Source organism: Tachysurus fulvidraco, chromosome 1, assembly GCF_022655615.1.
Source record: "Tachysurus fulvidraco isolate hzauxx_2018 chromosome 1, HZAU_PFXX_2.0, whole genome shotgun sequence".
NCBI lineage: Eukaryota > Metazoa > Chordata > Actinopteri > Siluriformes > Bagridae > Tachysurus > Tachysurus fulvidraco.
The window spans coordinates 41,973,304-41,999,593 of NC_062518.1; the positions used below are offsets into that span (position 1 = coordinate 41,973,304).

The window sequence follows — 26,290 nt, forward strand, 5'->3', positions numbered from 1 at the left end:
CTGAGTCAAAGAAAACATCGGAAAGATGTAAAACAACGTGAATAAAATCTGGGTTCATGCTGGTGGATATGTTAAAGACAGGTTCCTGAAAAGCTTCTGCTCATGGCCAAAAGAGTCAAGAGAGCAAAACTGGCTTCGCCCTCTGAGTGGGAGGGGCTTACCCTCTCTCACCTGTCAATCACACGGACACTAGACAATCGTGTGCATCTGTGAGGTCGAGTATGTGAAAGAGGCTGTATAGGTGTTAATCGTACCGTGCCTTGAGCTCTCTTCATCATCCAAATGCCCTGCACGTCATTAACAGCTGATTCTACAAATACAAATAAAATCAGACAGAAGCAGGCGTGAGGTCAGATTAAAAGCAGAACTTGTTTTTTTTTTGCATCTACAAAAAAAACCCAAAAAAACAAGGATGAACTCACCTGACTCTGCAGAGATCTGTGAGAGCTGCACTGGAGCATCGAGCAGCACCTGCCTCTGGTTCGAGTGACAGTTATTGCTGAGGAAAAACAGACAGAAAAACAAGTATTTGAAATAAGAGAAAAGAAGAGAGACAGTAAGGCAGAGTGAGGAGGAGAAACACACAAAAAGAGACAGACAGAAAGAAATACCGACAGACGGAGAGAAAAAACAAAACAACTGGTTAAAGTGTCAGTGTGTCACAGCATCTGTCCATGGGTCACAGCGTCTGTCAGGGGGCCACAGGGGGTGTCCGTGTATCAGAGCGTCTGTTAGTAGGCCAGAGCGTCTGTTAGTGGGCCACAGGGCCTGCTGACAGTCTGCCAGTGGGATAGGGCACGTCAGTGTAAAAAAGGGCGTGTCAGTGGTTCAGAGGGCGTGCCAGAGGGCACATCAGTATAACAGAGGGCACGTCAGTGGTTCACAGAGCACGTCAGTGGGCCAGAGGGCGTGCCAGATGGCATGTCAGTGGGCCAGATGGCATGTCAGTGGGCCAGAGGGCGTGCCAGAGGGCGTGCCAGAGGGCGTGCCAGAGGGCGTGCCAGAGGGCACTTCAGTGGGCCAGAGGGCACATCGGTGAGTCAGACTGTCAAACTCACATCTTCAGCGTATTAAACAGTTGTAAGCAGATGTTCCGGACGTCATCTTCATTTTTGTCAGCTGCTACTTCCTGTAGAACCCCACCGACGGCATCAAAAACTTCCTCTCCATCCTCAAAATCAGAGCCTCCGCTATCCAGCACTCCTGCAGCAACATGATCACATGACAGAAATCATCACCACACGCTCACATAGCCATAAACAACACACAAAAATCTAAACCAATGAAATCTACTGTCTGCTTCACTGAACGTCACTTAAGGGTCTTTAACTTTTTGCTTCTAACTTCAAACGAGGATCAGATCTAGTGTTCTATCTTTTACACTGTTTTTATCCTTCACTGAGAAAAACTGCTCCATCTCATACTGTGTCTTGCCGGATGAAGCTGCTATTATAGCAGCTACAGAAATTGATCCACTTTAAATATTAATGTTTTCACGTGCTTCCTTCTAACACGTGCTATCTGCCCTCTTCGTCATCCACAAGCTCACAGATGCCTATGATTGGCTACTGCTGCTGTGATTGACAGGACGGAGCGTGCAGGCCCCGCCCACCCAGAGAGCATCGCAGGACCGACGCTTTTCTGTTACGCCACACAGAATTCACACGTCATATGTTTTTGCTTGTGCCATGAAAACATCAGGAAGATATCAATATCATGATAAAGGAGGACACAGCGCGCTATTCGGAGATATTTAAAAATAAATAAACAAAAAAACAAACAAATAAATAAAAAATAAATAAATAATTAAATACATAAAAAAATATTTAAAAATAAATAAAAATGTGTATAGACAAATAAATAAATAAAAATAAATAAATAAAATGACAAATAAATAATAAATTAAATGCCAAAATTAAATAATAATAATAATAATAGAAAGAAAGAAAGAAAGAAAGAAAGAAAGAAAGATAGAAAGAAAGAGAAACACTCGGACATTCTCCTTTCCTAAACTATAAAATAAACCGTTTGATTTGATCTCATTCCCGTTTCCTTATTTAGCATGAATGCTAACCGCTCTAGCTAACTTAGCTCTCACCCATTAAAAGCCGAGTGATCCGGAAGCGCATATAACATCATCAGATCTACACATTATAAATTTCCAACTTCCGCACGCGATATGATTCTAAGATCAGCAAAACCACCGAAGAAGAACTAACCAGCCCTGTTCGTGTAGCTATACGTGCTAGCTAACTAGCTACTTCATAACTATATACAGTATATAATGTACCGTCTTGTCACGTCAGTGATATAGAACGGTTTTTATCTCTCACCACACAGGACTCACCAGTAATATAGTCAAATACTTCAGTGTCAATCTCGGGAAACTCGCTGTTCAGAATGTCCACGTACGTCGCCATGTTACACCGCAGATTATGCTGAAACTCCAGTGCGCATGCGCGAAATCTCCTACCACATTTGGTCGTGCGCGTGGTTTTGTGGGTACAGTACAAAGTTACCGATTCGTTATTATTATTGTTATAATTTTTTTTAACGGCAACCAAAACATGTTTTAATATCAACAAACGTGTATTTAAACCTTTATGTAAGGTATTAAAGATAATAATAAGATATAATATGAAAGCTGATGATAGAGATCAAAGAACAGATGCGCCCTTAGGAAACGGACAGTCATGAATATTCATATGAGGAACCGCCTCCCGACTACACAGGCCACGCCCACTTTAGTTTGTAAACCACATACAAAGGACACATTTTAGATTTAGATTTAGATTTAGATAAGTTAAATAAAATGGTAATATGGAAGTAATTTACAGATGTGTGTGTATTATGAACTAGTCAACTACAGATGACTATAATTATACCTGAAATTTACAGAAGGATGTAACAAAATATGGCTATTACTATAAACAGTAATTTACAGATGTGTATGTGCTATGAACATAATATACAGATGAATATATATATATATATATATATATATATATATATATATATATATATATATATTAGTATTGTTATTATTTATTATTATTATTTATTTATTTATTTATTTATTTATTTATATACTTTTTTAATTGTTTCAATATCAGGTGATAACAGATAACAAAATGCAATGCCATATTATTTAAATCTTAAAATAGTTGGATACGAAACTTTCCAAATAAAATAAAAACTTTTTCATAAAATAAATAAATAAATAAATAAATAAATAATAACATTTTTTTTCTGTATGTTAATTTTTGTCCCACATAATGATTCAAAAAACATATTTGACATCTAAAAAAAAAAAAAAACCCAACTTTTTTTAACATACATTTAAAAATTTTTATATTATATTATATTTTTTATTTGAAATCTTTGTAGAAATTGGTTTGTTGGATAAATTAGGTGTATCATTTTAAAATATACTTCACTAATTTTATTGTTAATGCAATACAAGAGACTCAGTGTCTCAGTATTGGTATATAAATGATTATGTCATACGAGATGAAGGTGAAACAGTGTCCTCTATCTTCCTCACTCCCATTGGTAGTCTCTGCACCATGTTAGCATAAAACTAATTAAAGTTCCCAAAGTTTTTTCTCTGGACCACACATAACGGCTAACAGTCGGTGTCATGCATGTCATCAAAACACACATAAAGGACAACCTGATGAGGTGATCCAGCCTGATGAATCTAATTCCCTAGGTGTGTTTTGGTGTAAATAGCAATGTGTGCTAGTGGTCTCATTTCATATTCATTCATTTATGGCATTTAGCAGACACCCTTATCCAGAGTGACTTGCATTTTTATTTCAATTGAATTCAGGGGCCAGCAGTGGCAATAGGGATTGGAACTCACAACCTTCCGATCAGTAGACACAAGCTAAGGTATCCTTAAGTAGAAACATTGTTGGGAAGAAATATATCAATAGCAAGCATGTTTGCATACTCACACACACACACACACAGGAAAATGTTAATTAAGCGGCAATTTTTCCAAATTTCCCAAAGCAGTGGGATTGGAATGAACGCCGGAGATATTCGGCGGAGGTTGTTATTTTTCGAAATTACTTCAGATTTTCAGCAGATCGGTGCTGGGACGTGTCGTGTGACGTCAACACAACGTTCTCTTCCGTTCTTGTGCATCAAACCTGACAGTTTCAAAGAAAGTCATTAGATGTGTGTCTTCAGGAGTTTAAAAGCTTGCAATTTCACAAATTCATGTAGATTTCCACTTAAAATAAAATAAAAAATGAATCATCTGATTCAATCCATTCCTTAACCTTTGACACTCCGCATCTAAACCTTTGCCCTGATTTTGAGAAAACAGGAGTTCAAAATCCTTTTTTCTTTGTATGTACATTATATTTTAGTGCTGAATATTTTCAACCAGGGAAACAAAAAAAACAACAACAACCAAACCAGTACAAACACATCAGCTTTATTTTCAGAGTAGTAAACAACGTATCTACAACAAATGGAGAATTTAGTACTAAAACATCTGGAATGGAGGATCGGTCTGTGATCAACAAGGCAGAACAACAGGCGGAAAGAATATATGTATAAAAAAAATCAGTCCTCTTGTACTGCACAGTTTGGGCTGTGACTGTAATACAACATCAAGAAGAAATCAATACTGAAAGCTTCTTTTTGTCTGAATATCATCCAGAATCTGTTGCAGCTCTTCATCCTCGAATCGACCTTCCAAGCTGATGAAGGACAAATAAAAAGTGTATCAGATTTCTAAATATATAAAAATACTAAAGGATGCTAAAGAATTTTAATACATATATTAACATATTTAATAACAGATAACATTTAATCATTTGTAGACAGTCATTTGACTGTATATATATATATATATATATATATATATATATATATATATATATATATATATATATATATACACACACACACATTTTTATTATATTTTTCTTATTGTTTCTTTGCCAAACTCGAATTAAAATAATAATAAATAAATAAATTTCTGTATAAAACACCCCAATGTCTAATATAAATTCATGACATTCATTTACATGACTTTTTATTTTTCTCCTTTTTTCCCCGCAAGAGTTTTTTTCCTTGCAGTCTGATTAGCAATTAATGCTAAAATGCTGAGTAATGCTAAAAAGCTTTTTATTTTATTATTATTATTTTTTTACTAAACACTTTAGAATAAATACCTAAATAAATACCTGGGAATGAGCGCTTTTGCTTCTTCTGCGGCTTCGGGACACAGATTGGCCAAACTAGCCAGCTCAAATTTATGTAGTTTCTTCTGCAAGAGCAAACTGTCAGAAACAAAAGCATCGAAAGAGTTTAAATGAAGTGGGATTTAGACAAAAAAAAATCTCCAAAGTATTTATTTTCATTTAGAAATAAACGGACGGCGTTTGAATATCGATTTCCACGATGAGTGAAACTTGCTTCGATGTTGAATATTTAAGATTAACGTCAGTATCATCGGCGAATGGCGGGGGAAAAAACCCCATAGCAAAATGAACAGGTATCACTGATCACACTTGTGTATGTGAGAACCTTGGTCTGAAACACAAACACTATAGAACAGATATTAGAAATCTAGAATCATGATACTGACGCTGATAATGACTATGGCTGGTTTGACCCTGTTGGTTTGCAGGCTTTCCGTTTGTTCCCTCAATATAAATAAAAAAAAAATGTAGTGTGGATTTAATACATCACTTCATTCAGAGGAGGAAAAACTCTTCTGGTGGCTTAGTGGTTAACGGCTCAGTATGTCAATCCCCTTATGTGTGAATTCTGGTGACTGACCCCAGTGTACATTGACATATACAGGTGTTTAGACAGAGCATCTATACAAAGCCAGCTTGAAGTCGTGGCAGAAGTATAAATCCCTTCCTCCTAAACACTTACCACTAACTACCTTTGCACCATCTGAAGCTTAACATTAGATCAGATAACGTATGGAACAGTCAGACGACGACTGCGGTAAGTCTCGGACCTGCGGACGCTGGCGATGGTCTCGCGGTTCTTGAAGCGGCTGAAGCGGGCCGTGTAGTTCAGCGTCTTCATGAAGACCTCCGAGAGCTCCTGCTCGTCTTCGGCACTCTCGTTCTGCTGTTTTCGGTGCTCCAGGAGCATGTGGACCTCCGAGTTCAGGAGAGTCTCTGAATTTTCAAACTCTGCCAGAAACAAGACAGCGGAGAAATCAGCAAGGAACAGAGTTCTTGTGTTATTTACGTTTACTGTAATGTTATCAGAAAGGTACTGAAGCATTCGGGCCTTACGACCAGACTGTGTAACAGTTTCTTTCCACAAGCCATCAGACTCCTCAATAACTGAACTGAACACAATGCGCACACACACACACACACACACACACACACACACACACACACACACACACACACAACACTCAACTGTGTGGACTGCATTGACCTACACCATATACACTCTTCAAATATACAAGACCTCATGTAACTGCTTCTATAATACTAATGTGTTCATTCCAGTATTTCTGTACACACAATATTAAACATACAGTATTTACACTCATCAGCACCACTTTTGTGTATTGTCTTGTATTGTTTATTTGCACTGTCTTCTTGTCCTGCACTGTCTTGTCTGTCTTCTTGTCCTGCACTGTCTTCTTGTCCTGCACTGTCGTCTTGTCCTGCACTGTCTTGTCTGTCGTCTTGTCCTGCACTGTCTTGTCTGTCGTCTTGTCCTGCACTGTCTTGTCTGTCGTCTTGTCCTGCACTGTCTTGCCTGTCGTCTTGTCCTGCACTGTCTTGCCTGTCTTCTTGTCCTGCACTGTCTTGCCTGTCTTCTTGTCCTGCACTGTCTTCTTGTCCTGCACTGTCTTCTTGTCCTGCACTGTCTTGTCTGTCTTCTTGTCCTGCACTGTCTTGTCTGTCTTCTTGTCCTGCACTGTCTTGTCTGTCGTCTTGTCCTGCACTGTCTTGTCTGTCGTCTTGTCCTGCACTGTCTTGCCTGTCTTCTTGTCCTGCACTGTCTTGTCTGTCTTCTTGTCCTGCACTGTCTTGTCTGTCGTCTTGTCCTGCACTGTCTTGTCTGTCGTCTTGTCCTGCACTGTCTTGTCTGTCGTCTTGTCCTGCACTGTCTTGTCTGTCGTCTTGTCCTGCACTGTCTTGTCTGTCGTCTTGTCCTGCACTGTCTTGCCTGTCTTCTTGTCCTGCACTGTCGTCTTGTCCTGCACTGTCTTGTCTGTCTTCTTGTCCTGCACTGTCGTCTTGTCCTGCACTGTCTTGTCTGTCTTCTTGTCCTGCACTGTCTTGTCTGTCGTCTTGTCCTGCACTGTCTTGCCTGTCTCCTTGTCCTGCACTGTCTTCTTGTCCTACTCTGTCTTCTTGTCTTTTGTCCTGCACTGTTTACACCAGGTCACACAGATGCATTTTATGTAGCACCTTGACCTATAATCATGTAAATAAAAGTATACGCAATGCAGTAGAGAGTCGTGGTGATTTGCGCATGCGCAGAAACCCAAAAGTAGCGTGAATAACATCAGGTTCGACATGAAGCTCTGCGTCCGTAATAAAAGCAGTTATTAACGTTTACACGTAAACAGAAACACTGCGTTTATTACACCAACCTTTGGGGAAAGACAGCTGTGAGGCGTCTTCTTCAATGTCCCCCACGTTTGATGCTCCTGCAGTCGCCATTAAAGTGTTTACAGCCTTCTATCTAAGCGCTAAGAACTGAGTAAACCAACACTGTAGACCAAAGACAGGTTATAGCGTGCAGCTTTTTCCCCCTAATGAATATTTAGCTACATAATCATTTGTACAGAAGCAGCGCCTTAACTCATTGCCGTAGAAACACTACCGCTCAATGAATTTCCTTTTCCGGGACGACTACCGGAAGTAATCTAGGTTTTACGTTAAAAGCCTTCGGAGATAAAATAAAATAAAATAAAATAAAATATATATTTTTATTTTTTTTATTTCTTCAATATAAGCAATTATTTCCCCCCATATGTAATTTCTCAACAGAACTTTTTTTATTGGTTAAAAAAAACAAAAAACAGAATGTCCAAGAATATTTTATGCTCCTTATACCACAGTACTATTTCTTTTTATTAAATAAATAAGAGAATATTATATTATATCAGTTATAGCAGCTGTAAACAAGAATTTGCTAAAGAATTTTTTTTTGGCTTTTTTGAAACTAACTAACTAGCTAACTAGCTAACTAGCTAGCTAACTAGCTAACTAACTAACTAACTAACTAGCTAACTAGCTAACTAGCTAACTAACTAACTAACTAACTAACTAACTTACTTACTTACATGTTACCAGAGACCAGAAAACACAAACTCCTGTTCTGAAGACTTTCCTGTGGTGGAAAAATTTACATACAAATGTTTATTCCACAAATGTTAGGTCTCATTACAGATTACTCATTAGTGTCTCATTACAGATTTTTAAATCACAATCGTCTTTATTAACTAACATGATTTTAACATCTTTATTGTTGATATTAGCTTTTATTTTATTTTTAAAAAAATATTCTTTTTATTCGTGTCATCGTCTTACTGCATCATGAAGTTCTTCTGAATTAATCTGGTTATTAAAGTAATGTTTTGGGTCATCTAGAAAGCAGATCCTTTCTTTCTCCACACTTGGGCTTTTTCCATCACTTTAGTAGAGATCTTATCTTATAATTGAACTGGTTCTGTGGATCGTGGACACGCTGTCTGAACGATCGCTAGATTGAAAATAGAGTATGTAAATATTTAGATTAAATATCCCAGACCTGGCAACCCTGTCATTAAGGTCGTTTACACAATGGAGATTTGAAGACTTCAGTAGGAAGGAATTACACCAAAGTTCGAGAGAATCACGTGAGTCTAAAACCAAACCAAGTTAAATCTCAGTGTGAAAACCACCTAACCGTCATGTCTGTTGCTCCTCCCATGAGGGAGGGGCCTTCAGGGGGGAGGAGCCTTTATCAGTGCTTGTTGTAGTTCAAGTCATTTTTGACCAGCAGGTGTAATATTTAACAATTTGCTGGTAATTAATATTTCAACAGAATGCTTGGAAAATGTTGTGATCGAGAACGATATGTAGATGAACATTCGTCAAACCGGATATATAGAATAAATACATGGACCTCGGCGTCGGGTTTGAACTTCTGTTGCGGCGGTCGTCTCTCCATCGCTGTACTTTTGGTGGATTCAGCAGGTTAAAGCTATACAAATTAAGCTCCTGGTTACACAACCCCACCTGAATATATACTATATACAGTTGTAGAAAGGACATTATCCGTAATCACACTCTCCGGTGTCACCCAGATGAGTCTGGTTGCTCTCGAGGTCTCTTCCTCATATCCTCTCAGCAATTTAAAAATTTGTCATTTCTATTCAAAATGTTTCGATTCCTGTAGATCTGCGTCCATTGTTAAAAGCGCTATACAAATAAAATCGAAGTGAAGTGAATTCTTCATGATCCTCAATCAAATCATGGAACGAAACGAATGAAATTTTAATTACAACCTATTTTAAGTTCCTGAAAAGAAAAGACCCTTTTCGTTTAAAATGGAAGAGCGACTGCGGTGAACGCTACACCGAGACACGTCCACAACAAACACCACCATCTTTATCTGGTGTCCAGTTGCTTTCTTTTTATTTTCTCAGATTGTACAAATGTTTAGAAATCGGGAAATGAATCCAACACAGTAGATGCATTTAGGCTTTAATTCTGAGCTCACAAAAATATGTCGTCGCAAGGTGCCGCACGCGCGTTGTGCCGTCGTGAAGAGTAAACATGGGGGTTAAAATGAACGAGCCGGTAGAACTGAATTCATGGAACTGAATTGCATTTCATTACATTCATTCTGCAACATGTAGCCTAGTGTGATCGGAAACCGTGCGAAAGAGAGTGAAATTTAGCATGTCAGAGTGTAAAACAGCGACAGTGTGAGTTCATTTATCTCCCACAGACGATGAAGCTCTTCAGTCTGGTTTTGGATTGTACAGTGTTTGTTTTTTTTTCTCTGTTAGAAACAAGACAAGACAGCTGCTTATATGTTTAAAAAAGGTGAAAATCTTATAGCACTCCTCCATTTTAATGATAACATTGGACTGGTACGTAGAGTATATTCAACAACGCAGCTCAGACGCTGCTGTCGCAGGGTTCAGCGTCCTTCTCCAGAGTTCTTCTGGTCGGTAGTTAGTATTTGTCGTCCTCCGTGTCGCTCAGAGGCTCGCCAGCCGAGATGGAGACGCTCTGCGCCAGGCGTTTGCGGAAGTGCCCGTTGGGTACGTGCCAGCCGAGGCGTGCGCGCGTGCGCATGGAGGCCGTGACGGTGTTGGCGCGACCCAAGCTGGTGGCCACAGCGGCCTCAAACGTCAGAGTCTCCATGGCTGACGAATCAGGGCTGTGCTCTTCGTCCTGCATTGCGAGGAACGGTTCAGAAGGGAACCGAGGAGCACCTGAACTCAGATACTCGTCCCCTTCGACCTGCTCCGTCTCTTCATCTCCAGCGACCACAGCGATTTCCTCCTCTTCTACGTTTTCATCCCATAAGGCGTTGCTGCAGCAGCCCAGGGTGGGAGAGACTCTTCCTCGCTCCTCCTCCTCATCTTCGGCCTGCGAGGAAGGATGAGTGTGGCACACTAACGGTGAGTAGGAGACGTGTGGGTGCGAGTGAGTCGGAGTCTGAGAGAGACGACGCCTGGTGCTCGGTGTGCTCGACTCTGAGGTGGAGGGAACGGGGCTGTCTGAGCTGTTTCCCTAAAAATACAGACACACACACACACACACACACACACACACACACACACACACACACACACACACACACACACACACACACACACATACACACAGTTTTTAAAAAATGTATTAATTAATTCTTTTTATTATTTAATTTTGTAAACAAACAAATAAAAAAAATATAAATTAAATTATTTAAAAAAAAAAAGTTCCTCAGGAGTATAGTGGAATCTGTGTAATAATAATAATAATAATAATAATAATAATAATAATAATAATAATAATAATAATAATAATAATAATAATAATGAGAAGAAGAAGCTGAAGAAAGTTGAAGAATTAATTTATTTAAATGTTTTAATTAATGAATAATTTATTATTCATTCCTTGAATAATTTATTATTCATTACCATTTAATGTTGTGGATAACAAGAATAAATGAGTACATTAATCTAGAAAAAGTCAAATTCATCAGGTGTATAATAATAATAATAATAATAATAATAATAATAATAATAATAATAATGAGAAGAAGAAGCTGAAGAAAGTTGAAGAATTAATTTATTTAAATGTTTTAATTAATGAATAATTTATTATTCATTACCATTTAATGTTGTGGATAACAAGAATAAATGAGTACATTAATCTAGAAAAAGTCAAATTCATCAGGTGTATAATAATAATAATAATAATAATAATAATAATAATAATAATAATTCACATTTTAAAGTCATCATTGTTATGATTATTTTCTGGCTCTTTAGTATAAATAGGCTGCAGGTGTCTACACACCTAAGCACAGACACCTTGTTCATTTATTGGTCTTTACCTGCCGAGTGTGTCCATGTCGTCTTTCCTCACTGGGAGAACGAGAGCAGGACTTCGAACTCCTCTCGTTTGAGTGGAAGCGGGACGAGTTTGGGGACAGCAGGTGGCGCTGTTCCTTAGCTCTTCCTCTTTCTGCCTGATGCTCTGAATAGGACACTGAGGAGCAAGTATCATTACATTAAATTAGACGTGATAAATCCAACACAGGGATTCTTTTATCCTCATGCGTGCAAAGGTAAAGCTGAAGGTGTGTGTTATGTCACCTGCAGCTTTGTAGCTCTTATGTCTTGGGCGGTAAAGACGCTCAGGTGGCTGCTCCTCTTCCCACAATCCATCCATCTCCTGCTCATCAGCCTGTTCAACATCACACCACACCATCTATAACATCAGCCTCCTTCTCTCTATTCTTCTACTCATTCATTCCTTAGTCCTTTCTTTCTTTCTTTCTTTCTTTCTTTCTTTCTTTCTTTCTTTCTTTCTTTCTTTCTTTCTTTCTTTCTTTCTTTCTTTCTTTCTTTATTTGAAAGAGGTTACTTTCAAATAAAATGTTTAACATCTAATCGAGTCCTCTTCGTATTCATGACATCAAAATTTTAACTTGCCGGCTGCAGCGAACCAAAAATGCGTCTGCTTCTGTGTCGGATTTCACAAGTCGGCAGTTATGACGCATATTTTGAGCGACAAACAAATTAAACACGGTTTATTTTAATGTTACAAGAGCATCATAATGGGGGGCACGGTGGCTTAGTGGTTAGCACATTTGCCTCACACCTCCAGGGTTGGGGGTTCGATTCCCGCCTCGCCTTGTGTGTGTGGAGTTTGCATGTTCTCCCCGTGCCTCGGGGGTTTCCTCCGGGTACTCCGGTTTCCTCCCCCGGTCCAAAGACATGCATGGTAGGTTGATTGGCATCTCTGGAAAATTGTCCGTAGTGTGTGAGTGTGTGAGAGTGTGTGTGTGCCCTGCGATGGGTTGGCACTCCGTCCAGGATGTATCCTGCCTCGATGCCCGATGACGCCTGAGATAGGCACAGGCTCCCTGTGACCCGAGAAGTTCGGATAAGCGGTACACGGTGGGGATCAAAACCGTCAACGAGTCCGTCATTTAGCAGATCAGACCCACTTGCTGGATTCGGTGCGTGCACTGCTTTTATTTAACACACAAACACTAACACAACTGACGTGAAACGTAACAAAGACAAATCATAACTGTGACATGGAAGAATGGATCACCTAAACAAAACATATCTGGTGTAACAACCTGGATAACACGGCGTCCGGCCTTGCGGCGAATACACATTATATGTATATAATAGGGCTGAGAGAGAACGGGAAAGCAGATCGGGAAAGGGCGTGGCACCGCCCACAAGGGAATAACACAGTGAATACACAAATAAACCACTTGCCAGCCCCCCCTGGTGGACAGGCAAGAAACTACTCCTGAAAGTCTCACAGTGAACGCAAACAGTCTTGACTCATTTTAGATCAATTATCTGTGTTGGGGCAAAAAGGTACTTTTCTACATAAAACCTTTTTACTGATTAGTTTATGTCAAATACTATATTTTATAATGTGGGAACTATTGACCATGGTAATAGTTCAACAATTACTATACTATACAATTACTGATGATGATGATGAAGACTGAATCAAATAATTTGTGGCAAATTAGAAGAGATAAGCAAGAATTCTGGAAAACAATTGAACCTTATTTAACCACATTCACACACTGCTCATTAAGTCGGCGATGAGCATTTCCATGGTGAAGTTCGAGCATTTCCATGAATGGAGTTCGTTAATTCTAAATTCTTAGTAATAATTAATTACTGAAATTTTATCCATGTTTTTTAGGAGTCAAACTCACCAAGGACACTTGATAGTCTTCACCTTCTTCCCCGTGATCTGAAGGTGGCTTCATTAAGAGCTCTTGGGGTGAGATGGGGCTCAGGGCCACGAACCCACCGCTGGTCCTATACATAGGAACAAACAGAGTGGAAATGATTGGAAACTTGTTCTGATTCCACACATTATGACTTTATTGACAAGCCTACAGATTAAGACTAAGGAAAGGTTAACTGGTTCGTTGGGATAATGTAGGCACACTATTAATACTGCTGCTGTGTTACCAGAACATGTGACGTGTTTTTTTTTTTTTTCCTCTCTCTCTCTTCTTTTCGTTCGTGATGTGTGCTCACACTCCACTCCTCTGCACCCTAGAGAGCCATCGCTCCATTCCAGCTCTCTGGACCTGACCGTGCTCAGCTCTGACGCGTAGGCGGATGTGTGAGGTTTGATACGTGCTAATAGCCTTTGTTTTTTTGTGCTAAAATGAAACTGAATTAGCACTCACAACCTAGCTTAAAACTTGACACTTCTTACAGTACGTTCAATCTTGTTTCGGACATGGAAATCGTTCACAGACTGAAATTCATGAACGTACTAGAGCTTAAATATAAACGAAGCAAAACAAAAGAACAACACTGTACAGCGCAAGGAATAGAAAAGAATAGAACAGAAGTAAAAACTGAGCAGAGAGGGAAGAGAACAAAACAACTGCATAGGACTGAGCAAGTGCAAGCAAAAGAGAGAAGAATCGGAAAGAACCGACCAACACGGAAGAGAAGAAGACAACAAAACAAAAACAAATTAAACAAAAAAATTAATAAAACAGAATTTTAACACAGAACCAAACAAAACAAAATGGAACATAACAGAATTAAACCAAACAAAGCTAGTTTTTATTCTCTTCTGTTTGGCTTTGTTTGTTTTTCTTCTGTTCAGTTTTGTTTGCTTCCGAACGGTCTGAACAGCAAAGAGCAGAAAACAAAACAGAACAGAAAAAACCCCAAACAAAACGAAACAGATAGAACAGCACAGAATGTACAAAGACCAAATAAAACCAAAGAGAAAAGGATAAAACCAAAAAAAAAGGAACAATTGAACAGAACGGAATGAACCTATTTTTTTAGGTTTAACGTGTTTTGTTTCTGTTTTGTTTAGCTTTGTTTAGTTGTGTTTAACAGCTAAAACGAAACAGATCACAATAAAACTTTACTGAATTGAACAGCCAGGACAATTAAGAACAGAACAAACCAAACGAAACAGACTTAAACAATGCAGAAGAGAACAGCACAAACAAAACAGGACCATGTAGAAAAAAGTGAGGATACAAGAAAACGAAACAAAACAAAAGCACAGAAAAGAAAAAAACAAACAAACAATAAAACAGAATAAAATGAAACCAATCAACTCAGAACAGTACAGAGCAGCACCAAACGAAACAGAACAGCACCAAACAAACTGCAACATAAAAGAATAAAAACAAACAAAGCTTGTTTTTTATTCTGATCTGTTTTGTTTGGAGAACAAAAAAAACAACAACAACTAACCAAACAAAACTGAAGAGAACAGAATGAAACAGGTTTTGTTGTTTTTTTTGTTCTCCAAACAAAACAGATCAGAAAACAAGCTTTGTTTGTTCTAATAAATAGAACAGAATAAAACCAAACAAAACTGACGAGAAAAGAATAAAACATTGGTTTTATTCTGTTCTATTTAGCTTGGTTTAGTTTTGAATAAGTCAGAACAGAATAAAACTTGAACAGCCAGGACAGCTAGGAACAGAACAGAACAAACAAAACAGATAAACACTGAACATAACAGACTGAACCAGTGCAGAAGTGGAGCGCACAAGACAAGACAAAACAGAACTATACAAAACCAAACGAAACCAAAATGAAACAAAGGCGAATAGAACAGTACAGACGAAACACAAAACAAAACAAAAAAACAAAAAGCAAAACTGGACACAACAGAACAAAGTCATCCTGATGAAGGAAAACAGTCATGACTGAAAGGCTTCAGTCCAGGTTTAGATAAATAAACTTACAGAGCCGAGCCTGCGCTGTGGGATATGAGAGGAAGAGCGGCAATTCTGGACTGTCCATCACAGAGGGAGGGAGAGAGAGAGAGAGAGAGAGAGAGAGAGAGAGAGAGAGAGAGAGAGAGAGAGAGAGAGAGAGAGAGAGAGAGAGAGAGAAACATAGTGTTCACTCGATATAGCCATTTATACAAGGTTTCAGCTGTGCAGAAACAGAAGTGTCAGCAAATATTAAAAATGATAACTGCTAGAATTATAAGACTGTATGAAGAAAAACTGAAGGCTTTCTTCTATGTATATTAAAGTATTACATTAGTTAAAAAAAAGTGATGTTTCAGTTATTTAAAAATTCTTTTACAAGCCAGTTCAGTTAGAAATCTGAATAAAAGTCCCTCAGGATGTACAGAACTAGAGATCGGTATTATTGGACAAACATAATATCCAAAATAATAATAATAATAATAATAATAATAATAATAATAATAATAATAATAATAATAATAATAATAAATAAATAAATAGAACTATAGTGCAGTTTCATTATTTAATGTAATTATTAATATCAGTTTCTAAAAAAAAGTAATGTTTTGATTTCTTTCAAAATTCTACAAACCAATTAAATTAGAAATCTGAATAAAAGTCCATCAGGGTGTACAAAACTGGATAAAGGTTTTATTAGATGGATCTAAAAACCAAAACAAACAAACAAACAAACAAACAAACAAATAAATAAAAATAGAATTATATTCTAAAAAAAATCATTTTCATTGAAATCTTTGAAAGTTACACTGTTGTACACTGTTAAAAGTGCTGAACAAACAAACTCGAGTATTTAGTTTGAATAGTATTCAGATTAAGCTTTCGATAAAGTTCTTGACGTGCGGTTTGAACCGTTATCCAATCAAATGTGAGTGTGTAATAATAATTCGAATCCCTACACGTTCCTGCTCCTCAGCCAGCCGTCTCAACTTCTTCGCTTTGCTCTGTTTAAAGTAATCCATGATCATCATTGAGGCATAGATTTTACCCACCGTCATGTCTGTGTCTGTGGGGAGAAAACACACGCACACACACACACACACACACACACACACACACACACACACACACACACACACACACACACACACACACGCACAATTCAACTCTAATAGTCACTGCTGAACAGTAATCTACTACAAACAGTAATCTACAGCATCACCCTGGAGATTTAATGCTTAGTGTGTTTCTATGTACATCTTAAAAGGAAGCAGGGAAAAGATTAATGTGTGCAGCATCTGACACCGATCTTCGCTGTAGCTCTGCATATTTATTCCATTAATCTCGCTCCATATTTATACTCGTCCCTCGGGAAGCCCACACTCCCGTGTTAAACCGGAGGAGGATTTCTCATTCCGAGCAACAGTTTCCTCTTTCCACTGACATCCATCCAGATTTTCTCCAGATTGAAGAATTCCCTATAAATATAAACGAATTCACTGCATGAAAACGTCTGAACTGATAAAAAGCTTTGATGGTGGAGTTCGTTAATCATTTGCTCAGACACATGGGGATGGTCTTGAAGCGTAAATCCTCCTGTTCTGACACACTGGGTTTGGGTCTGACTCACTGTGCAGCAGAAATAAGTTCAAGTTGTGTGGATTAAGAAGGGCACAGGGCCAGTGATGATCAGCCTAAGCGACGGGCACCTGGGCATCACCTTTATTGATTGGCACCAGCAGGTCCAAAGTCTTCTGGGAGAGATGAGGCCAAATCACACTGATCTCCTTCTGCAGTTCAGTGTCCAGCTGCACTCGGTCTTCTCCTCCTGAAAACACACCCGATTGTTATTTTATAAACAAACAGACAGCATGTGCTTCTTCATTACTAATCCTCTACACACTTACACACACACGAATGTACTGTACACACACGTGTACTGTACACACACACGTACACACACTTACATGAATGTAATTATCACACACATACTGTACACACACACGTTTACTGTATACACACACACACACACACGCACACACAAACACGCACGTAAACGTACACACACATATATGAATGTATTGATCACACACACATGAATGTACTGTACACACACACATACTGCACACACACACATACGCACACATACATTAATGCATTGAACACACACACATACTGTACACACACACACACACACACACACACACACACACACATAAATGTATTGAACACACACACAGGAATGTGCCCGTACACACACACGTACTGTGTGCACATACACACACATACATGACTGTATTTCTCACACACACATGTACTGTATACACACGCATGTACTGTACACACACACACACACACACATGTAATGTGTACACACACACACATGCATGACTGTATTGCACACATACATGTACTGTACACACACACACACACACACACACACACACACACACACACACACACACACACACACACACATACATGACTGTATTGCACACACACATGTACTGTACACACATACACACACACACACACACACACACACACACACACACACACACACACACACACACACACACACACATACATGACTGTATTGCACACACACATGTACTGTAACACACACACACACACACACACCCCTCTCTCTCTCTCTCTCTCTCTCTCTCTCTCTCTCTCTCTCTCTCACCTCGGGCAATTTTAATATCCAGTGCAGTGCGGATCAGGGACATCAGTGTTGAGGTAAAGTGAACGCTCATGTCCTCGTCCACAGGCATGTTCATCAGTACCAGCCTCTGTGCGTTCAGACATCACAAAACAGTTACGTGTGTTAGCACCTTCCCAGATAAACAACTGCCCCAGCACAAAGCTTCGCAGTGTAGAAACACTGAACAAACATTATAGCACATCTATCCCACCTTGTAGGCTACTTTAGCAGGACACTTCTTCCCCAAGCCGAGAGGCGGCGACATGTGAGTCAGCATCTCATACATGGCAGTGTAATGAATACGACCACTGAAGGAAAAAAATAATGTAAAGGGAAAAAATTCAGTTAAAATGTGTGTTTAATCATGATTTGGTAATGTTGTACTAAAACCCTACGTTCCTTTCGTGTCTAAAACTTTACATCCCTTATACAGTAATATTCCTTTCTTGTCCTTCACAGTTTGTATAACCATGGCAGCAGCCTTTATAAAAAGCTGCAGATTGGCTTTCCAACTGTGCCACTGCTGCTAAAATCCCATTTAGGAGCTTATCAGTTCCTTTTCACGCTGTTCTCGTTAAGTGTTCGGGATTTTCTTCAAAGGATTTCCCCACAACTGCAGAGTGTGTGAACTCGCCCAGTGGGAGAACAGGTTAAAAGTGTGTTTAAAAATAACATTTAAATTGAAAGGGAAAATAATACGACGGCTGACGGCTATGCCGTTCCTAGATATATCGACGTTTTTAAAAGGACCCCTGACTTTAGCTTAACCTTTAACAGCAAAAAAAAAAACAAAACAAAACAAAACAACACGCTGAACAATAAAAAAATGAGATTATTAGACGATTAGTCGGGTCATGATTTAAACGGTATAACAATATATACACAAGGACCAGGTCGGGAATCTTAGCAGTGGGATACGTGATAGATTTATGAACGCCCCACCGCCACCCCCCAGGGTCTAGATTACTGTGAATCTAATCTTTATTCACTTCTTATGACTCACCATGCTGCTCGATCGAACTCCCCCCAGATCCGAACAAACTCGTCCAGATGGTGCGGCCCCAAGATGGAGGAATCCCTTGTGAGATACTCAAAATTATCCATGATCACAGCCACAAACAGATTTAGCATCTGAGGAAAGGAAAAGGATTTGCTCATATTAATTGTGATTGGAAAATAAAATCTATTTAACGTCCTGTATAATCTTTTTTCTTTTTTCTTATAAGCTTTATTTTACTGGTAAATAAATTGGTTTATTGGTATTTAGTTTATTTGTGTTTTTAAATCATCTTTTATTTATATATATATCTCACAGGCTGAACCCAAGTCTGAGGACATGTCAAATATGTAAATAAGCAGAATAAAATAAGTTACTTGTAATATAAATCATTTAAAACGAACATTTGTTGTGCGTTTCATCGTCCTTGTCGATTATTCTCCTTAGAAAGAGAAATGACAGAGAAATTCCTACACATTTAAGGTGGGGTATCCGTTGTTTGAAAACCAATGTTGACATTTGAAATCACCAAAACAAACACGCCCCTAACCCAAATGGGTCCCACACCTGTTTTGATAGCTTATAAGCCTTTCTTTGCTTTCTTTCTTTGTTTTTATCCTCCATGTCAATGTTAAAATCATATTGACAAGACATACCCCTTTCTGCTCATTGGCTACACGTTTGTTTTGATTTTTGTTTTGTTTGTCGTCACGACTGAAGCATTACAAAGCATTTCTCAACAACGGAGACCCTACCTTTAATTTTATGAAGAAAGTTCTGTTTTCTGCATGTTCGAAAAACGTCCTTATTTGCAACAAGCCACACCCCCTTTTCTCATGGTAACACAGTATTGTATTGCCTTTATTTGCATACAGGAACCTGTTTGGCTGTGATATTTTTCTGAATCAGTAAAGTGTGCCAGTTTCATATTCAAACCACCGCAAGAACAATTTTTACATGTCGATAAGTCTGAGCTATCAAATAATTTAAAAAAATAAAAGAAACACATTTTTTATAAAGCAGAAGTTGCTATTAATATAGAATACATTTGAGTGTCTAGAGCAATTTTATGAAAGATTTCTTTTTCACAAACATGTACTGTACACACATACACACACACACACACACACACACACACACACACACACACACACACACACACACACACACACACACATATAGTGATCGTGATTGTAATGACAAGAGCTGAAAGTTCTGTGCGTTGATGATTGATGCACACCAGGTTCTTTAACAAGAGTCTATTTATCCTGAGTCCTGAGTTCTGACTCATACGCAATGAAGAAATAAAGCAGCAAGGCAAAACTATATTGCCAAAGGTTTTGGGACATCAGCCTTTACATGCTCATGAACTTTAATGACATCCCATTCTTAATCCGTAGGGTTTAATATGGAGTTTGTCCACCCTTTGCAGCCTTATAACAGCTTTAACTCCCTTTAATTTTCCACAAGGTTTAGTAGTGTGTTTTTGACCATTTCTGTAGAAGAGCATTTGTGAGGTCAGGGACTGATGATAAACGAGAAAGCCTGACTCGTAGTCTCTGTTCTAATTCATCCCAAAGATGTTCTATTGGGTTGAGGTCAGGACTCTGTGCAGGTTCCTCCACACCAAACTCACTCATCCGTGTCTTTATAGACCTTGATTTGTTCACTGGTGCACGGTCATGTCTGAACAGAAAACTGGGAGCATGAAATTGTCCAACATGTCTTGGTACGCAGAAGCATTAAGAGTTCTTTTCACTGGAACTAAGGGTCCAAGCCCAACTCCTGCAAAACAACCCCACACTGTAATAATCCCCTCCACCAAACTTTACACTTGGCACAGTACAGTCAGACAAGTACCGTTCTCCCAGAAACCACCAAACCCAGACTCATCAATCAGATTACCAGACAGAGGAGCGGGATTCGTCACTCCAGAGAAAACGCCTTCACTGCTCTAGAGTCCAGTGGCTGCGTGCTTTACACCACTGCATCTGCTGATATAAGGCTTGGATGCAGCTGCTTGGCCATTGAAACCCATCCATGAAGCTCTCTATACTGTCCTTGAGTTAATTCTGAAATAATATTCCAGGAATGATATATAATGTAGAAATATCCCAGTCTTACCAGGAAGGAACTGAAGAAGATGAAGGACACGAAGTAGAAGTAGGCGAAGTCGGTGCCACAGCCGCCCTCGTGATCTGGAGAGATGAAGGGTGGAGCGATGGAAGGGTCAGGCTCACACTCCTGACCAGCCAAACACGACAGCATGATCTCCTGCCACGACTCTCCTGTTGCACTCCTGCAAACAAAACACACGAGGAGATGAAGATGTGACCGTGAGCTTTCAATTACATACTAACTGAGAATATGAATAGATTTAAAGAGAAATCTCACTCAATAAGAACCAGATTGATTGCTCTTGTATTGCCAAATTAATAATTCTGTTAATAATAACTATTCTTTCTCTATTTAATAGTTTGTAAAATAAAAAAAATAAAAGAATAAATTAAAATAAAAAATACATGAATACAAATAATAAATAATAATAATAATAATAATAATAAATACAATAATATAAATAAATAAATAAAAACAACTGTATAGAAATTACATAAAATTTATAATGCTTGAAATTCCTTTGGTGACCTTTTGCTTTTTTTTTATTCATTAATTATCTGTACAGGATTACATTCATCACAATAATATAAAATAAATAACAACATTCATAATAATTAAATCTCCTTAATTTCATTATTTAATCTCCTTCATTTAATCCCCATACACATATGGCTATTTAACCTTACTTGACAAAAAATAAAAAAGCTAATTAAATCAATGTTTAAAAAAACAAAAACAAACACTTCTTCTATCTATATAAAAAAGCTATATTCATAATAAAATGTAAAGTTTTGTTCATGAACTCACCTGAACAGCAGCATTAAAGCACCGAAAAACGTCTTGAAGTTGTTGTGCTGGTTTATATGGCTCTCGTCATTCAGCTTAATATTTCCGAACACCTACGCACACAAACACACACACAGGACGAGGTGCTCGTATATACACACACCGCTCATATGCACTGAATCCAAAGCCAGAGAGATTTCAGTAACTCTTTATTTGAAGGATACCTGCATCAGGGCCTCTATGAATCATTCACTGACGTTAGATTGAATCTTTAATAAAGTAATGATCGAGTATTCGTGTAAGGCTTATGTCAGAACTTGTGAGGTGACATTTTTTTTAATGAAAGGTTAAAAGAGTGAGGAGAGAAGAACTCTCAATTTTTAATTAGTTTCAGACTGTTCTAGCTATAATTATTCATCCTTAACTTATTATTTTTGTCCTCACCAACAGCACAAGCGTGTTTTGAGAGATCTTCTGTCTAGATGGAAAACGTAGCTTAAAGTTGTTGTTTTTTTAATCTGTGTTTACTATATTTGCTTTATACAGAAGCATAAACACACACACACACACACACACACCTACACAAACACCCACAAATCAGTCACTCACTCAGTTGCACACCACCTTTCAATACTCATCTTACTAAAGTGTTAATAGAACACTTTGTTAAAAATCCTCTATTTTTCCACTTTGTACTGTATAACATCGCACCTCAGATATAGTGCTCTCTCTAATATATGACCTCGTCATCTACCAGCATTGCGACAAGCACTGTTGTACGTCGCTCTGTATAAGGGCATGTTTGCACAGTATGCACACTGGTCTGTGCTATGTTGCGTATTTGTCCTTTAGATTTTGCACTCGGTTGCAACATGATGCACTTTATTTCTCTAGGACAACTTTCTCTTACTAACTCCTTAGCTCTGTGTTGTTATATGTAGCATCAGGGTCCCGGAGAAACGTTTATCGTCCTGCTAGACGTGGTTGAAATGACAATAAAAGCTTCTTGACTCGACTTGAAATTAGATCTGGTGTGAAATTCAGATGTTTCCGCAGCACCATTTCAATCTAGCTTTATTTCTTAAAAAAAACCCCAAAAAAAACAAAACAAAACAAAACAAAAAACTGGGTGACTGTATGAACCGGCTGAGAGTAAACCGGATCCTGGGTTATTTTGTGTGACGTTAAAAATGAATCCTGTGCCGTGATAATCTGACCTTTAACACATTGTACACAAAAGAAAAGGTCATATACTGTAAGCGGATACTTCAATACAATACTTCATGCTAGCTATAAGCTTGAGCATGGTCTAATATAAATAACATAATATACATGTTGACCAGGCGTGCATTGATATCCAGCTTTTCTGCATTTTTTTTAGTCATTTCCTTAAATACTGGGTTATTTCTAACTGCCATACAATTTGTCCTGAATAAAAAAAATAAAAATAATTTTATTCTAATATAAAATTTTAATTCATTCAAATGCGGAATCTACAGTTTACACTGACAGCATTTAGCACACACATTTTATACAGTGACTTACATTTATATGCCTGAGCAGTGAAGGGTTAATGGCTTCGCTCAAATGCCCATCAGTGTAACTACTGTTTTTACAAACACGCAAGGTTAAACACTGCAGAAGTTCTGATCCTGATTCAGAGCTGAGCTTCGTAACCTCGGGTAAAAAGCTGTGCTTCGTAACACTGCTTCTAAATTACACGTGTGAATTGTTCCTCTAGCAGGGGTTAAAAGCAGGGTTTAGAACGACGATAGCCCGGGGTTAAGCTCAGTATGAAAAGCACTTTGTTGAACTAGCTTTAATAGTGGAAGATGTTGGTGCAGAACGCTCGATACATTGTGATGTAACGTGCTTTATCCTGTCAGATGTGATTATATGCTTCTTTCTAATCCTTTTTTAATCTGACTCTGGATCTGTTACTGTATAACGTACGGTGTACGACTTACCTGCATGCCTATGATGGCGTAGATGAAGAAGAGCATAGCAATGAGCAGACATACGTATGGCAGCGCCTGAAATCAGAAATGTTCACTTTTTTATTTCCCTTAATCCTCACTCATGAATATCTACACTCTATTAATTAAGTAGAGTTATTAATATCCAGAAAACAAACAGCACGATGTAGGACTGTGTCAGGATTTTGATGTTAAATGGATCTGCCATTAAGGATGTTAACGTTAAGGATCTTAGCAGGATGTGGTTCTTACCTTAAAGGACTGGACGAAAGTCCAGAGGAGGATTCGGATGGTGTATCCCTGCCTCAGGAGCTTAATGAGCCTGGCTGCACGAAACAGCTTCAGAAAACTCATGTTAAAAGTGTTGACAGACTACAGAGAAAGAAGAAAGAATTATTTTTTATAAAGTTGCTTTAATGAGGTCAAAGATAAGTGGATAGAAATAAATAGAATTCTGTTCTGAATTCTGTTACCTGCAAGTCTACAACGATCTCGGAGATGCTGCCGAGGACAGTGATGAAGTCAAAGATGTTCCAAGTGTCTCGGAAATAATTCTGTGATAAAAGATACCCCATGCAGTAGACATGATCTATGCCTTTTGAATATACATTATAATACACACACTTTCTGGCAATTAAATTTGGGAACTGATTAAATACATGCGTCAACAAACTCAATAGACATGCGTTACTACTGTACTGTATAAGGAAAGTGCAATGTTTTGGGGAATAAAAAGTGCTGCTTGTAATAAATAATAGTCATTGGTTTGTTCCACGAAGCAAACCTTTGGTAATAAAATCTGTGTTTACACTGTATTGATTCTCTGGTAATCTCTGATTAACTCACCATGAAGCCAAAGGCCATGATTTTGAGGATGCACTCCATGGAGAAGAGCACAGTGAAGGCCGTGTTCAGATGCTTCAGTACCATGTCATAAGCAGCCGGAGCCGAGTGATACTGCAGCGACACACGTCAAACACGGTTACAGAGTAACCGAACACTATTACTGTCTAAAGAGTTACTTCAAGTGATATAAAGCCATATTCTCTAAACCAAACACCCCACTGTCACGATTTCCTAAAACAGCCACATGTCCAAATAACACCAGAGGGGTAATAAGTGTTGTTCTGCTCTGTTGCCTCATTGAATATAGGATGAGGTGTTGATATCAAATATGTGCACAGTGTATAAGGATACTGTAGATGTCCTCATTGGTACATATAGACCAACGGTATACAACAACAGCAACAGCAACAGCAACAGCAACAACAACAACAACAACAACAACAACAACAACAATAATAATAATAATAATAATAATAATAATAATAATAATTTAGTTGTCTTTTTTGATGTAATAATAACACCACTACTGCTAGCAATAATTTACTATATGTTTTTAATATCAACAATCTTCTTCTTTATAATAATAATAATAATAATAATAATAATAATAATAATAATAATAATAATAATAATAACTATTATTATTATTATTATAAAAATTAACTATACTTTATTTTAATGTAAACCATTTATCTATCTATCTATCTATCTATCTATCTATCTATCTATCTATCTATCTATCTATCTATCTATCTATCTATCTATCTATTTATTATAATTTATACATTTATTTTTAATACATTGTTTTCTGCTTTGCTGTTGCCCGGTAAAAGTTAATTCTTTTGTATGCTTGTGTTTTTTTTTTTTCCTTGAAAAATGTCTAGAAAATAATTCTTAAATATTTGTTTTGAATATTTCTATTAACCTGAACAACATGAGTCTGAATACACAAAACTATAAGTAAAAGTAAAATATTGATGGCTAAAGAAAACATGTTAAAAAAAGGAGAGAGTGCTTGGACACAGTACGAATGTACGATGGCTTTTACAGGACGATGTTGAAGAATAGCAGTGCAGTCACCTTCATCATGAGGACCACTGTGTTGAGCGCAATCATGACCAGGACTGTGTACTCAAACGAAGGAGACACGACAAAGTGCCACAGTCGGTACTGGAGCGTCTGTCGGTTCTGAGGCATGTAACGCGTGAAAGGCTTCGCACTGATAGTGAAGTCGATGCAGGCTCTCTGAAACATTCAGGGAGAAAAAACACAAAGAAAGGTTTTAAGTGTGTATCAGAAATTGCTTTGATTCAAAGTGATTTCAATTACATTTAAACGGAGTGCTGGACAGTGAAGACTCTTACTTTTGGTGTTTGGGTCTGATTGCTACCGAAACTTAGCAGCTCTGACTAGACTTAAAGCTCCGCCTCTAACCCCATGTCTCTTTAG

At 38.1% G+C, this 26,290-nt stretch overlaps 3 protein-coding genes across 5 annotated transcripts in view; all 3 read right to left on the reverse strand.

The window, feature by feature from the left end:
- Positions 1-2,504, reverse strand: part of abcf3 (ATP-binding cassette, sub-family F (GCN20), member 3) — a 12,801-nt gene extending 10,297 nt beyond the window's left edge. Inside the window, exons 1-4 of the mRNA XM_027170823.2 lie at positions 2,348-2,504; positions 1,059-1,203; positions 423-499; positions 255-310 (exon numbers count right to left, since the gene is read on the reverse strand). Coding sequence (XP_027026624.1) covers positions 255-310; positions 423-499; positions 1,059-1,203; positions 2,348-2,420 — 351 coding nt within the window. The 5' untranslated portion in view covers positions 2,421-2,504. The remainder of the gene's footprint in view (positions 1-254; positions 311-422; positions 500-1,058; positions 1,204-2,347) is intronic.
- Positions 2,505-4,431: 1,927 nt separating this feature from the next.
- polr2d (RNA polymerase II subunit D) lies at positions 4,432-7,874 on the reverse strand. Its single transcript, XM_027170825.2, has 4 exons — positions 7,604-7,874; positions 5,993-6,173; positions 5,205-5,300; positions 4,432-4,715 (listed from the first exon to the last, which is right to left on the reverse strand). The coding sequence occupies exons 1-4, from the start codon at positions 7,671-7,673 to the stop codon at positions 4,637-4,639; spliced, it is 426 nt and encodes a 141-aa protein (XP_027026626.1). The 5' UTR covers positions 7,674-7,874; the 3' UTR covers positions 4,432-4,636.
- A 1,818-nt stretch (positions 7,875-9,692) lies between these two features.
- Positions 9,693-26,290, reverse strand: part of cacna1eb (calcium channel, voltage-dependent, R type, alpha 1E subunit b) — a 73,188-nt gene continuing 56,590 nt past the window's right edge. For all 3 annotated transcript variants that reach the window (XM_047821211.1, XM_047821216.1, XM_027170822.2), the window contains 17 exons: positions 25,922-26,086; positions 24,842-24,952; positions 24,469-24,549; positions 24,248-24,367; positions 23,987-24,052; positions 22,041-22,132; positions 21,240-21,414; positions 19,122-19,249; positions 18,330-18,426; positions 18,101-18,206; positions 17,132-17,239; positions 16,371-16,477; positions 15,442-15,491; positions 13,417-13,522; positions 11,819-11,909; positions 11,557-11,711; positions 9,693-10,745 (listed from right to left, as the gene is read on the reverse strand). In XM_047821211.1, the coding sequence (XP_047677167.1) occupies positions 10,182-10,745; positions 11,557-11,711; positions 11,819-11,909; positions 13,417-13,522; positions 15,442-15,491; positions 16,371-16,477; positions 17,132-17,239; positions 18,101-18,206; positions 18,330-18,426; positions 19,122-19,249; positions 21,240-21,414; positions 22,041-22,132; positions 23,987-24,052; positions 24,248-24,367; positions 24,469-24,549; positions 24,842-24,952; positions 25,922-26,086 (2,322 nt within the window). In that variant the 3' untranslated portion in view covers positions 9,693-10,181. The remainder of the gene's footprint in view (positions 10,746-11,556; positions 11,712-11,818; positions 11,910-13,416; positions 13,523-15,441; positions 15,492-16,370; positions 16,478-17,131; positions 17,240-18,100; positions 18,207-18,329; positions 18,427-19,121; positions 19,250-21,239; positions 21,415-22,040; positions 22,133-23,986; positions 24,053-24,247; positions 24,368-24,468; positions 24,550-24,841; positions 24,953-25,921; positions 26,087-26,290) is intronic.